The 14,945-nt window shown below is 46.9% G+C and overlaps 3 protein-coding genes across 3 annotated transcripts; 2 read left to right on the top strand and 1 right to left on the bottom strand.

The window, feature by feature from the left end:
• The first annotated feature begins 3,689 nt into the window (after positions 1–3,689).
• LOC101772217 lies at positions 3,690–5,350 on the top strand. The gene is made up of 2 exons (XM_004957323.3): positions 3,690–4,957; positions 5,090–5,350. The coding sequence occupies exon 1, from the start codon at positions 3,921–3,923 to the stop codon at positions 4,953–4,955; it is 1,035 nt and encodes a 344-aa protein (XP_004957380.1). The 5' UTR covers positions 3,690–3,920; the 3' UTR covers positions 4,956–4,957; positions 5,090–5,350.
• Positions 5,351–8,739: 3,389 nt separating this feature from the next.
• LOC111256271 (cytochrome c oxidase assembly factor 5) lies at positions 8,740–11,390 on the bottom strand. Its single transcript, XM_022824030.1, has 3 exons — positions 11,207–11,390; positions 10,848–10,952; positions 8,740–9,273 (listed from the first exon to the last, which is right to left on the bottom strand). Exons 1-3 carry the CDS (start codon positions 11,273–11,275, stop codon positions 9,232–9,234), a joined length of 216 nt encoding a protein of 71 aa, XP_022679765.1. The 5' UTR covers positions 11,276–11,390; the 3' UTR covers positions 8,740–9,231.
• Positions 11,391–12,600: 1,210 nt separating this feature from the next.
• On the top strand, positions 12,601–13,216 carry LOC101765629. The gene has a single exon (XM_022823762.1). It carries the CDS (start codon positions 12,701–12,703, stop codon positions 13,082–13,084), a length of 384 nt encoding a protein of 127 aa, XP_022679497.1. The 5' UTR covers positions 12,601–12,700; the 3' UTR covers positions 13,085–13,216.
• The last annotated feature ends 1,729 nt before the right edge of the window (positions 13,217–14,945 follow it).

The following is a 14,945-nucleotide window of genomic DNA, read 5'->3' as shown; positions in this document are numbered from 1 at the left end:
TGTGAACATTATTGAAACTTCAAAATCGAATAGGCCATCGAAAAATATCACCAAACGCAAGAGTTTGATGCCTAGCTGATCCAAGAGGGATACCATAGAAGTGTCAATTTTGCAAGCCATTTTACATCCATCACTTATCACAAGAATAATACTACCGTAAGCATCTCCAAATAGGTTCGTGGTCACAGGAGATCTATCTACCAAATCATCAGCTACTAACTATGCTTTGACCCTTGGCGTATAAAGAATTCCTGATGCTTACTGGCAGGGGTGTACACCAGGGTTTTTATTTACTAAATTACTTGCATTTGTGACGCGAATGAGAGTTGCAGGGCGGGGACGAACGATTCTACCGGACCTGCGTTTCGCGTCAGCTTTTGATGGACGTGGCTCGGCTCGAGTGGCGCGGGTCCGCTCTGGACCTCCGGTGGTACGAGGCGCTGCGGCGTTCCACGTCATCCGTCAAAACAATTTTACTCCAATCAAAACCGAGTCCACATCTGAATAGAAGATAGGAGTAAAATGGACTTTTTCCTAAATCAAAAGTTCCATCACACGATGGTCTCCGCATGGTAGAGCCTCCTCGGGGATAAAATATTTTCATGAGGCTAATCCTGAGAGCGGACAGATTCATCGTTTAAAAGAATATATTTTCACATTGAAGGTCTCAAATTCAGGATCCTTTATCGAACGGATTTCCAAGATGAAGCAAAGTCATAGGCACAATGGTTCACAAGCAGGTCAGCTTCTTTATTTTCTTTTTATTTTTTTTGTAAATGACTGCCAAAGCTCTGTCCGGCTTGTATTAACAGAGAAGAAGAGTGTACAAAATTGTTGGCTTAAAAGCTGAAAAAGGAACAAGCTCCCTGCAAAGCAAGCTCAATCAGGAGTAGCAGGAGGCCGGCCAGCTTTAATGTGCTTGGGTCGGATGAGAATTTGTGGTTGTAGAGGAGCAACCTGTTCTCCCCTAAGGTCATTCAGTTAGTGGTAGTAGATATAAGTTCAAATCCTTGGCAAAGAGTCATAACCTTTGTAAAAGGATTAGGTAAGGCTAGACTGAAGATAACATCGGGATTATTCAGGGATACTCGGCATGGCCCTTCTAAGGGGTGGAGGCCGGAGACAAATGTTCCTTTCAGGATATTAAAAAATGCACTTTTGGTTAAGATGTTTAGTGGTATATGTAAAATGGAAGATGCTGATTTAGACATATCAGGAAATAGATTTCCGTGAGGGGTCCAAAATCACTAATTAAAGTTGTATTGTCAACCAAACATCAATCAAAGCACATGTTTGATTGGCCTGTAGCAAAGGAAGATGACTGGAAACGAAGATGGACCGTGAGATAGAAGCAACTGGGTTCAGAGGGCCACCCTGTACCAAGGCCCATAGAAGACAGAAGCAAGTGGGTTCAGAGGCCCACCCGGTACCAAGGCCCATAGAGAGAAGACATGAAGCAAGGCCCAGCTTTTCAAAAGGGAAAAAAAATACGCAGCATTGATCGCCGCCGATCGGCCGGTCAGGCGATCGTTCCCCCGGTGCGCTGGCAGGTGCTCCGTCCAGAGTCCGAACCAACCAGCGCTCCAAGCTCCACGGTTCCACCGATCGTGCGTCTGATGACTGACCATCATCCCCGACGTCGCCCACCTACCTTGTCAAACACACACAGTAGCTCGCAACGAATTCTTGTGCTCACGTCACGCAGCTGATAGCGAAAGGTTTGACCGCGCACGGCCCGTACCAAGAGAGTTGCGGCGTCACGGCTGTTGACAACCTAAGCCCTTGTTTACTTACCACAAAACTCCCAACTTTGACACTATGCAAAAAGAAGATTCCTCATCACATCAAACTTGCGGTACATACATGGAGTACTAAATGTAGACGAAATCAAAAACTAATTGCACAGTTTTGTTGTACTTTGCGAGACGAATCTTTTGAGCCTAATTAGTCAATATTTGGACAATAATTCACAAATACAAACGAAACGTTACAGTGTCGCATTTATGGCAAAATGCCAATTTGGCACCTCCCAACTTCCCAAGTAAACAAGGGCTAAGAAAGGTTGAGCACCAGAACTCTAGAAGCAGTTGGGACTGTGGCATGATGGAAAGCTGCTGCTTGTGCGCCTCACGCCCTCACGGTGATCTGTGGGTAGCGACCTGTCATGGTGAGGAACATGTCTCGCAGTATCTATGTCGCGTGGTTGAGGAACATGCTAATGGTGCGTTTGGTTTGGGACAGGACGGGACGATCCCACTTCGTCCCGTATTTGGTTTGGAGGTAGGTGGGATGGGGGCATCCCGCATCTGGAGGGATGTCCCCATCCCACCAAAACGAGCGGACGGGGGCATCCCACTTCGCCCCCATCACGCGTCGTCCGTCCGCACCGAGGGAGTGGGCGAGGTTGGGCGGGGGGAGCCGCCGACGGAGGGGCCGGCGCAGGCGAGTGCGGCCGCGGCCGGCGCGGGCGAGCTTGGCCGGCGGGCGCGGGTGAGCGCGGCCGGCGCGGGCGAGCACGGTCGGCGCGCGCGAGCTCCCCCACGGCCCCTGAGATTCGGCGGGTGGCGGCTCGAGGCCGGCGAGACCCGATTCTCGGGCGGCGCACCCGGGGCAAGCTCCCCTGGCGACGCAACGGCGAGCCCAAGAACAGTGCCAAGAGTGGAACCGGGGTGGAGGAAGAAGATGGCGGTTAGTATGACAGGTGGGCCCCACGAACGGTGTCTAACAGAAGAAGAAAACGGTGCTCGTCCCATCTATAGCAATCTCTCCAACCAAACAAAAAATTAGAACGGACCCATCCCATTTAACCAAACAAGAAATGGGATCATCCCATCCCGAAAAATTAGGACGGGACCGTCCCATTCTACGTTATCTTCCAACCAAACGCAAACTAAGTGCATGGCACGGAGACCACCAGCACGCACACTGCACTGACATCCGAAGATCCTGCGGTCCTGCCACTCACTCTTCAAATGCACACGTGGAAGTGAAAAATCTTCAGAGCAGAGCTTCCTGAAACCTGAACCCAGCTCTCCTAACTGCCATCAGATTCTCCACCCAAAACCCACCAACCGGAACAATCACCCCTCACCAGCATCTCAATTTTCCTCTTTCCCAATATCAACGAGAAAAAAAGTTTCTCCTTTTCTAATAATTTTAAAAGAACATCACATCTTTTTTTTTTACATGATAGCTTGTTTGCTCTCTTCCCTCCAACCAAAGAGTAGGACTAGGAAACTGAACTATTCCTTTCGTTCCAAATTATTCCTTTCGTTCCAAATTATAAGTCATTCCAACTTTCTTGGAGAGTCAAATCATTTTAAGTTTGACCAAAATTATAAAGAGGATTACAAAAATTTATGGCACCGAATAGATATACTATAAAAATATATTTAATGAAAAAATTAATGGTACTTAGTACTTTATCATATAAATTTAATGACTTATAATTTAGAACAGAGGGAACTAAGGTCATGTTTAGTTCCCTCTAAACTCCCAACTTTAACACTATGCAAAAAGAAGATTCCCCATCACATCAAACTTGCGGTACATGCATGGAGTACTAAATGTAGACGAAATCAAAAACTAATTGCACAGTTTTGTTATACTTTACGAGATAAATCTTTTGAGCCTAATTAGTCAATATTTAGATAATAATTCACAAATACAAACGAAACGCTACAGTATGCTTACAGTACTACAACATCTCCAAAGTTGGGCAACTAAACAAAGCCTAACAACCGCTGCTAGCTGCACCTCTCCCTGTCTCATCATCTATAAATAAATAGAAATCCAAAACCTAATCCTCGAACAGAAGTCTAAACCGACGACGAATAAAGGAGAGATAATCTGTACGCCTGTCAAGCAAGCCTCCAGAAGAGCCGCAAACGGAGACAAAAGAGGCACCTTGTGGCGTGACCATGAAGCCACGCCCGCCGGCGGGTGCGTCGGCGTCTGCTTACGCCGCGCCGGCCAGGCTCCGCCCGCACCTCGCGCGGCTCGCCTCCTTCCTCGTCGTCTTCGCCGTCGGCTACTCCCTCGGCCTCCTCTCCTCGTCCACCCGCCCGTCGCCGAGGCCATCCCAGACGACGATCGTGCGCCCGCACGCCGCGCACCTCACCGACGCCTCAACCACCGACCCGGCGCCGAACGCCACGGCCGCGGCGACGGAGAGCTACCCGCGGTCGCCGCCGCACGACCTGTTCCGGTTCAGGGAGGAGTGCGGGGAGCCGGTGCCGAGCGAGGCCGTCGTGCCGACGCTGCTGGAGAAGCTGTTCGACGGCGAGAGCCCCTACGCGGGGTTCCCGGCGCCGCACACCGCGGCGCTGCTGCACCCGGCGAGGGCGCGCCCGCGCGGGTGGGGCTCGACGGGCGCCGTGTTCGCGGAGCTCATCGAGGCGGTGCGCCCCGAGGTGATCGTGGAGCTGGGCGCGTTCCTGGGCGCGTCGGCGCTGCACATGGCGGCCGTGTCGCGGAACCTCTCGCTGTCCCCGGCGATCCTCTGCGTCGACGACTTCCGCGGGTGGCCGGCGTTCCGCGACCGGTTCCGGCGCGACGTCCCGCCGCCGCGGCACGGGGACGCGCTGCTGCTGCCGCAGTTCATGGCCAACGTGGCCGCGGCGGGCGCCGACGCCGCGGCGCGGGTGCTGCCGCTGCCCTTCTCCACGGCGTCCGCGCTGGCGGCGCTGTGCGGGTGGGGCGTGTACGCGGACCTCATCGAGGTGGACGCCGGCCACGACTTCCACTCGGCGTGGGCCGACATCAACCTGGCCTGGGCCGTGCTCCGTCCCGGCGGCGTCATGTTCGGCCACGACTACTTCACCTCCGCCGACGACCGCGGCGTGCGACGCGCCGTGACGCTCTTCGCCAAGGTCAAGGGGCTCACCATCCGGCCCCACGGCCAGCACTGGGTGCTCTCCCCGAAGCCGCGCGAGCACGGCAGCAACGCCCGGTGACGGTGAGTACGAGTGCTCGTCGCTCTCGCCGTCGCCGTCGATCGGGCCCCACGCACTCGCCATCATCCTCCGGTGCAGAACCTGACGTGTCCCGATTGCACCAGCGCCCTTCTTACCCGTGTTCGTACTTGCAGGTGACTCACGCACGCACACACCAGCACCTCGATCAAAAGCCGACGATCGAAAAAGGATGCGTTGCCACTATTCTCCGAAGTGTTCCTCTCAACCACCATCAATTTTCTTCCCGCCTTATTCTTCTCTAATTACACGGGAGATTGATCCCAAAGCTAAGAATGCATTTGTTCTTCTCTCATTCGAGCAGCACTGGACAATGAAGGGACATTTATGTGTAGATATGAACACACGAGAACACGACCATGGGGGTGTTTGGATCCTGGAAGTGTCACATCAAATGTTTGGAGGCTAATTAGGAGGAGTAAATATGAGTTAATTATAAAACTAATTACACAGATGGAGGCTAAACGGCGAGACGAATCTATTAAGCCTAATTAATCTATCATTAGCAAATGGTTACTGTAGCACATATTGTCAAATCATGGATTAATTAGGTTTAATAGATTCGTCTCACCGTTGAGCCTCCATCTGTGCAATGAGTTTTGTAAATAGTCTATATTTAATACTTCTAATTAGTATCTAAACATTCGATGTGACATGGACTAAAGTTTAGCCCGGGGATCAAACACCCCCAAAGCATATTGTGGAGTAAAGGTAGATAGATGGAATGTTGCTCTTGATGGTCTGCTTCTTTTTGCTTGTTTATTACATTCATCGTACAGAAGCGGATATATACATCTTTCATGGATGCAAAAAAGTAGCTAGGGTTCTTTATCATCTTTTCTATGGGATAGTGAAGTCCGTGTGTGTGGGCTAGACTCGAGAGATGCGCCGGTGCGGACGGCGATTCGGCGATGATGGTGAAGGTGACGTTCCGTGGTGGAGGATGACGCGGTGTGCGTGCCGGCCGGAGGAGGAAGACGGTTTGAAGTCCGAGTGGATGGATGGATGGGCAATTGGGCTTGGGCATGGTAGAATCGTGGCCGACAGATTTATATCGTCTGGTTATCATGCATCATTATAGAGTAATTTACAAGGCCGATCAAGATGATCAAGCCACTGATGGAGTATGGATTAAGTTACTGCGAACGGCCAGTACGTGGTTCGTTCAGTGGAGAGCCATGAACACGCAAGGATTTCTGACGTAACAGAACTAATTGGTAGCAGGTGTTTGACTTTGATCACACCAGCAGCGCAGCATTTGAGAGCAACAGCTTAACCGTGCCACATCGCGAACGAAGACGAAGGAAGCAAAGCAGCCCATAGGATGTTGAAACTATCGACTCCATCGACCGTCTATCCCTCATTTTCAGGTGATCCAATCCAAAACTAGCACATCTCATCCCATCAGCCCTGCAAAGTTTAAATGAAATGAATACATCTGAAACTAGCAGTCTGCCGATGAATCAGAACTGTGCAGTGATCCAGTAATCTGCAGGTGGATGTTGGAATTAGAGGCAGTTCGCGGTTCATTTTAATTTGAAATATAGAACAAAACATGACAATTAAGATAGTATAAATAGAACATGATTTATTGTATTTGTAGTGAATATAAAGCATCCAACAGATACTACGAAATATAGGAATTGAACCAGGAAGTTCAAAAGAAAGTACCCTGAGGCGGGATAGTTCTGGAGGAACCAGCTGCGCTATTACCCAACATTGTTAGTTGAGCTTGTTCAATGTAGTCGATCAGAAGTTGATGCCGTGCAAATGATTGCAGTGCAGTTGCGCCTTCAGGAAGTAGTTGTGCACAGCGAGCAGTCGCGCAGACGCGCTCCCCAAAAACTTGATCGCCCTTCTACTCCTCGGGTGCAAAGTCTCCTAAGGAAGAGCGCAGCTTCGGAGGCCTACTCTTCCGGCAAAATCTGTGTACACAGATCGCCGGAACGGAGATAGCAAAAGCGCAGCGCAGTAGTGGAGAAAAACTCTGATAGTATGTGTTTTTTCGCACAAGAAAGAATGAGAGGTAGCACCTCTCTTATAGGCACCACCAGAAGACCTTGGATGCCCAAGTTAATGCAGCAATCAAATGGTCAGTATCCGGTAACTGCTAGTCATTAGCAATCGTCAGTTTCAGCACGCGCGGCGAGGCGAGCGAGCGCGCGTGTGTGGCATCCTGCTATCCTTCTCTCAACTTCTCAACAGGTGCAGCACAACTCCACCCTATAAGTTAATTAGAGACCCTCTCAACTTCCAAGCCACCACTAATTAGCTTTGGGATTTATTTGATTAATTAAATAATTGGACCAGCCCAATTATTCGAACAGTGGGTGGCACGTCGATCTTGGATGGCTGCGATGGAAGGCCTTGCATTGGGAAGCCTCTAGCGCGAGTAGTAGCTTTGGAAGGACGTAACACGCCCTTATCCGCGTCAGGAACATTGTTTAGCCTTTTTGGCCAGCCGGTCAGCATCTGAAGTCGACTAGTTCAGATTGTGATAGGTGCGAATAATATATCAAAGTACTGATAAGAAAACTGGACATGAAGGGCAGAAGACGATGATAGCACCAAATCTCCTTTTTGTACCCATTTTTTTGGTCCCTTTTTACCTAAAAAAATTGTACACCAGTTCGTACAGAATATTGAATTTTTGGAATTATGTGTATGAATTGCACCATAGTACTCTAAGCGACTAATAATTTGAGATGACTAATAATTTGAGACGAAGGTAGGATTTTGTTAGCGATGCTGGGTTGCACGAGGAGCCGAGGAGGACGGGTCGGTGTCAGGGTCGCTGGGAGCAGGAACGGCGATGATCATTATCAGACGAGCGAGACGTCGCCGGTCGCTTGCGCCGGTGAAGTCCGGCTTCACTTTGCGGCATCCGGACGCCTGGCGCCGGCGCGAAAAGCATCGAAGACGCTTTACTGGGATCGCTGCCGTCCGATCCGGTCGAATCATGGCTACTTCAGTGTAGCTTTAATTCGGGTCTTGTTTAGTTGCCCTGAATTTGGGTGTCCAAAATTACTGTTGTAGCACTGTAGCACACTGTAGCGTTTCGTTTGTATTTGTGAATTATTGTCTAAATATTGACTAATTAGGCTCAAAAGATTTGTCTCGCAAAGTGCAACTATACTGTGCAATTAGTTTTTGATTTCATCTACATTTAGTACTCCATGCATGTAGCGCAAGTTTGATGTGACGGGGAATCTTCTTTTTGCATAGTGTCAAAATTGGAAGTTTGGGTGAAACTAAACAAACAAGGCCTCGATCGAGGTTCTGTACTTCAGTTTATTAGCTTCAATCGAGGAGACGAGTGGAGTAGCAATTTTCTGGCACGCCATCACATCGTTCAGCGTATATAGCAAGGAAACAGAGGAAATATCTGGTGACGATCTTCATATACAGCCATACTGGTAGTGTCTGCATACCTATAAACCCGGCTTTGAAATGGAGAAGAGGACCTTACTCCTTTTTTTTTATTAATTTATTTATATTGAACTCACGATCTGCAATAAATTGGCGAGGTAACAGATAGTTGTAAAGCACTCGTTCAGTTTCAAATTATAAATCATTTTGACTTTCTAAATTCACAGATTTTGTTATAAATTTATACGTAGAGTATATTTATATGCATAGCAAAAAATATGAGTCTAAAATAACCAAAACAACCTATAATTTGGAATGGAGGGAGCAATTTTGATCAAAAACATTGCGACACTTGCAGTCAATTATCTCGGCCGAAATGCAGAAATTATTTATCCACTGAAACACAAAACACGCAGACGATGTGAAATCTTTATTTCAAGAAGATCTCAAGCCTGTCCCCAAAATCAAGATATGAAGCAGCTCTCTAAATGGGTCCAGGAGATTCAGTTCATTGTACAGGGGAAACAAGACAACGCAACAGGTCACACCACCTGAACATATGGGGTACGATGGAACCACCTCTCCGGAAAGACAAAACTTTGCACATCAGCAACTGGATCCACCACTTCGACTCATCAAGTGGAAAAAACTCGTGTGCTCTGATTTGAGTTTCTGCCTTCTATAGCAAACAAAATGTGGACCTACTACATTATGACAGGAAACAACCAATATTGAGATGCGCCTCTCATCAATTGAAGCTATCCTTGCTCTGAGTTACTCTCCTACCAATAATATAGAACCCAGACAGAGTACATTATGACATCATTACACCTCAGATCACATGAATGGCTAGAAACTAAAACTGGATGAGGACATTGAAGGCACACAGCTAGTATCCCTTGTTCCCACGTATCCGAGCTCGCATGTCAACCTGTTGGGAGATTAGCACAGTTAGACATTTGCAATTTCACTTAACTGCCTGAGCAATTCAGTTCAAACTGGCAAAATGATAGCAGAAAATGCAGAAGGCAGACAATGATATCAAGGAAGAACATGAAAAGTATATGCGGGGATGGTACTGAAAGATGTTAGCACCAATATGATGGATACAACAACTTTAACACCAGGTGCAATAATACTGGGCCAATGCAATCTACAATATTGCTAAGCTAGGTTATGTGTCACTTTCAGAAACTGTACTATCTGGCTTCCACAGATGATGTGTATGATTATATTTCCACTGGAAGATACAAAAAGAGCTGTCCATCAGAAGTATTATGATTACATAACACACAAAACAGTTGCACACAAGTTTCTAACTTTATATATCAGAAACCACCAGCAGGGTTTCAGCCTTTTAGATTGGTGTTTTTAGTGAATAAAAAAAGATTGGTGTTTTTCTTTGTTGGTGTTACTCAAAGGGCGCACACAAAATTAGCATATTGCATTGCAGTTTTGTAGTTACTATATGAAAAAAATATTCAACAGATAAATCAGAGGTGCATAGTAATTGAAGGTATGTGTCCATAAGCTGCAATGACACCAGAAATGCAGATGATATTGGCCACTGCTCTTGTGCTCACTTTACAATACTATACCCTTTCCCAGCTCAATGTACTTCCTATGGGTAGAATCAACTGAATGTTTAGCGCACAGGGGTAGTTACAGAAAGATGCTAATTCTGACCACACTCCAACATTTATCTTTTTTTCAGGTCATTGAATCAAGATTGAAATTTATTTCTAGCACCATTCGTTGTGCATACACCCTTGTCAGATTCTTATAAGCTGCACCAGCCATAGAAATTAAGAAACTGATAGGAATCATCTAGAAAGAGCAACAGTGTGAAGTAACCAAAATAAGCAAAACTAGCGAAGCTCCATATTCAGTACACAAAAAAGAACTGAGCGCCCAACCTTGTCTAACTGGAAACACAAATTTTAAGTTTTGCCCATTTTCAAGTAGCCAAACTGCTACTGAGAATGCGCGCTGCACACATATTGATATGTAGCATTCACTACAAATCTATGAAACAGTTTTATTAGACGCTGATGAACATAGTGCCATAAATCTATGCGGTTTGTATCAAACATAAACTATGGGACTGAGAGTACATTCGATCATTATTTGACAAAGTAATAGACACATAGACTGTGATGAACATAGTGGCATAGGCACCAGTTTATTTAGGCAGAGGCACAGGCATTCATATCATGTCCAAATAATGTCTGCATGCTAAATATTCGGCTCTAATTGATAACTATTCAGCACCTCCATAAAACCTAACACCATGGCCAATTCAAGAATCAGGGAACAACAATGATGGGACTGATTTTGAATTCGGTACTGGGAGAAAACCAACATATGGAAAATGAATGGCTTTAATGAACCAAATAAGACACTTCTCTGCACGACAGAGTATCTGGCACTTCAAATCGCAAAACAGCCTATCAACAAGAAGCTGGTGATGACTAGTAATTTGCAGCGATCAGGATATGCATATACCTGGCCCCTTTTGCAGTTGAAGTAAGTCTCCCGCAGTCCGACGCACTCGCTAGTGATGTTGGGCACCTTCTCCCCGGCACACTCCTTGTACGGCCTCTTCTGAACCTGCACAGAACCGCATCAGGAAACCAGAAATAGGCCGGGCCACAATCATCTCAACACTTCTTAAGCAAGATCGTAAACTCCAGCACCTAATCAGCATCACCGCTTCCTGATCCTCTCCCCCAGCACTACCTTGCACCTAATCGGATTACGCTCGCATCCAATCGGATAGAAACGGGCAGCGGAAGACTGCGGCGTGGGTGGACGGGGAGAGAGGGAGGAAGGGGGGGAGAAGGGGGAGGAAGGAGCCGACCAACCTTGACGCAGTCAGTCTCGCTGAGGCACTTGACGAGCTCCATGGCCAACCCCTTGCACGATTTCGCCATCTCTCTTCCGCCTCTCCCGTCGCGTTCCCTCCACGACGGCGGCGGCTTGCGGGCGGGGAAGGGTGGAAGCGAGCGTTGTGGGTGTGGCGAGGCGGCGGCGCCTCCGCTCCTCCCCGGCGGCCGGCTTGACGGGCTGGGCCGGAGTCCGTTGACCAAAGACTGGGCTCGGCCTGCGTATAAAAGTTTAAAAGAAACTTTGTCGGCCCACTCTGCGAAATGCTGCTACCGATTCCTTCCAAGTTTTCGCAAGGTCCAACCCCCTCAAAAAAAAAAAAAACCAAACTTTTCATATTCGGATTCAAGAAAGAGACGAAATGAAATTCCTCGTGAAACCGGAGCTGAAATGAATTCCTCTTACAAAAGTGTTGCAGAATTGACCCGAACTAATAACATTCTTTTCGGGTATTTATAAAGAACTAAAGAAGAATGGAAGATGTTTTTACCGGGAACGGGGGCGTGTGTTCTCTAGGACTAGAGTGATTGTGCTCGCACGAATGAACACAAGTACCTGCCGATAATGTATGGTTCAGATCCGGAACTTGTGCAGAAGCAAGTGTTATCCATTTGTCTCCATATTAGACTGTGCTTGATTTGTTTCCCAAAAAAAAAAATGGTTGCACCTGCTGATAATGTATGGTTCAGATTCAGAACCTGTGCTAACGACATGTACTAACTGCTGGCGGCTAATGACTCTGCATCAATTTGATGATTAAAGTACATACACGAGCAGTTGGGTTGTGCAGACTCGTCGAAGGTGCAGCTGTAAAGTAAGCCATGTTGACCACTACCAAGTACCGATCGTTGTAAAGTGCATGTGAAACACCTTTGTTTCAGTTTATTCGTTTTTCAAGCCATGGAGCTTGCAAAAGCGCACAAACTGGTGAGAGCCTGACAGCCTGCAGTGACGATCCAATTGTAGATAGTTGTGGTCGTATATACTCCCCCCGTCTAAAACAATACAATTCTTGTTTCTCGAGGAGTCAAACGGTTTCAAATTTAATCAAGAAAATATTAACATTCACATCTCATAGATTCACTATGAAAATATATTACATGATTAATCTATTAATATTTATCATGTTAGTACTATTTTGTAAATTTGATCAAATTTAAAATTAGTTAACTTCTAAAAAACAAGAGTTGCATTCTTAATTCTTTTTAAACAGAGGGACATACAAAATTCCCAAAGCCGCCGGACAGGCAGCCGGACCAATCAGTGTATGTGGCTAACTGGAAATATCTTCAAACCTCTAAACATCCCCGTGCTGGCTCTGCATTTGCTATAAGAAGCCATTGCTAAGCCACCTCACTTCCTCGCAGCGAGAACGAAGCCGTCGACCTTGCGCTTCGAGTCTTCGACCGGGCAACAAAATCTCCTGCTCGATCTGCTTCTTTGCATATCGGCGGATCAGAGATCTTCGCGAAATGAGGATGGAGGGGCTCATCCCTTTCGTCTTCGGCGCGATCAAGAAGCGGAGGGCGACGAGGAGGACGATGCACTACGACCTCATCTCCTCCCCCGGCTCCTCTCCTCCTCCTCCTCTCCAAACGCGGGGGCGGCCGGCGGCGGAGCGGCTCACCGGCGGCGCCTATCACTCCCAGAGTGGGAGTAGTCAGAGCCAGAGCTGTCGCTTCGTCGTCCGGCGTTCGCTGGCGGACGAGCTCCATCTCTTGCGCGACGACGACGGGCGCGACACGCCTGCCGGCGACGGCCGCGGGCTGTCCAGGTCTCGGAGGTTCAGCAGCATGCGTGTGCCTGGATGCGTCAGCGACGTGCAGGAATCTGTAGTTCTCCCTAGGCGCCATTGAAGCCTAGCATGTGAGCGCAATTACATGCATGCTAAACAGTATACCATTTTGTTGTTAATTTTTGTTAAGACTCGAGAGGAATCAATACCATTCTTCCCCCGAGAGGAATCAATACCATTTTGCTATATTATATTGACCCAAAGAATGTTTGTCTGATTGCTTGCTTGGCGAGCCCGTTCGGCTGTAAGATCAACTATTTTTCGGCCCACCTAGGCTGGGCTCGGCCTGCATGATGTAAAGGAAGCGTCCGGGCCCGTGCGGCCGTGCCTGACGATTCGTATGGAGCCAAAAAAATTAAGGTTGGGATTCAGAGGTTCAGAATACAGAATTCACAGCATAGTTCGCAGATAACTCAGGGGTACTAAACTTTAGGAGGGGTCACATCGGATGTTCGGACGCTAATTAGGATGATTAAATATGAACTAATTATAAAACTAACTGCAGAACCCCTATACTAATTCGCGAGACGAATCTATTAAGCCTAATTAATCCATCATTAGCAAATGGTTACTGTAGCACCACATTGTCAAATTATGGACTAATTAGGCTTAATAGATTCGTCTCGCAAATTAGACTCCATCTGTGTAATTAATTTTATAATTAGATTATATTTAATACTTCTAATCAGTATCCAAACATCCGATGTGACATGTCATAAACTTTATGACCTCGCGTCCAAACAGGCCCTCAGACGAGAACTTGGAGAGAGAAAACTTAAAGCCGGGGCATGTTGCAATGGGATTATATAAAACGACGTTATTCAAATCCAGATACTGTTTGACATATAGATGCACGGATGCACCTGCTCCAGAGATGAGCTCAGCTACTCTCTCTGACACAAACATCACAAATTCAGTATAATTCACAAACTAATTAAACAAGAGAAACTTTCTATTGTTCAGACAGCTTATCACATCACAGGGAAGAATAATAAAGAGAGGCGATGATACAGATCCAGCATGATATGCATGGTAATTGAAAGTCCCAGAATGCAAATGCAAGTTGCAGCATTGCAACCAAAGATACTTGTACGATGGATTTATCGAGGCGAAGGCAGGAGGTGAACCGGTGCAAATCAATCATTGTCCCGGGCTTCGCTCGAACGCCGGCGAGAGCGGAGGCGACGTGGCGTGGTCCGCCGTCGGCTCACAGCGTGGCGGGGCCGGGGCCGTCCCGGCCGCCTGGCAGCAGCAATCTTGCAGAAAAATGTGGATTATGTGTCATTTTTGGATATTCTAACTTTCAGTTAGAGTGCATACTTATACTGTATTTAGGGCATTGTAGTTCATATGTGCCATGTATTTTTCAGGTCTTTTGACTTCTTATTCCTTCAGAAAAATGTGGTGCTTAGCTGAGCTCCTATCTTTTATGGTCCACCTATCTTCTCTGCGATGAGGGCATTGCATTTGCACTTATGTACCTAGGCTAACCACAATAACAAGAGGTAGTGTTTATCTGCTTCGAATAAACTGAACTTTTTGGTAACTAAGAATGAGCAAGTTCAGTTAACCTTTTGTACAACACTAATGCTGATACCAGTTTACAAACATTCTGGATTTGCAAAATCACATGCATATCGATCCCATACTAAATTTTCTATTATAGCCTTGGGCTCTAGAAATTCTTCAGTTAGCAATGCTTTACCAATTTTCGGTCCAGTATATTTTACTTCTAGAGTGATAGCTTGACATTATACCATTTTTCTGGTTACTATTAAGCAATTTACTTTTTTTTTCTAGAATACGCAGGAGAGCTGCGCATCATTCTATTAAGAAGAAATAGATAGTACTTATACAACGCGGGCCTAAACCGGGCGCACGCACACGGTAGAAGTGATTCTATGGGCTAATTACACGAGACG

This window comes from Setaria italica, chromosome II (genome assembly GCF_000263155.2).
Source record: "Setaria italica strain Yugu1 chromosome II, Setaria_italica_v2.0, whole genome shotgun sequence".
Classification (NCBI taxonomy): domain Eukaryota; kingdom Viridiplantae; phylum Streptophyta; class Magnoliopsida; order Poales; family Poaceae; genus Setaria; species Setaria italica.
The sequence above is the reverse complement of the archived record's forward strand: the minus strand, read 5'-3'. Positions and strand labels throughout refer to the sequence as shown.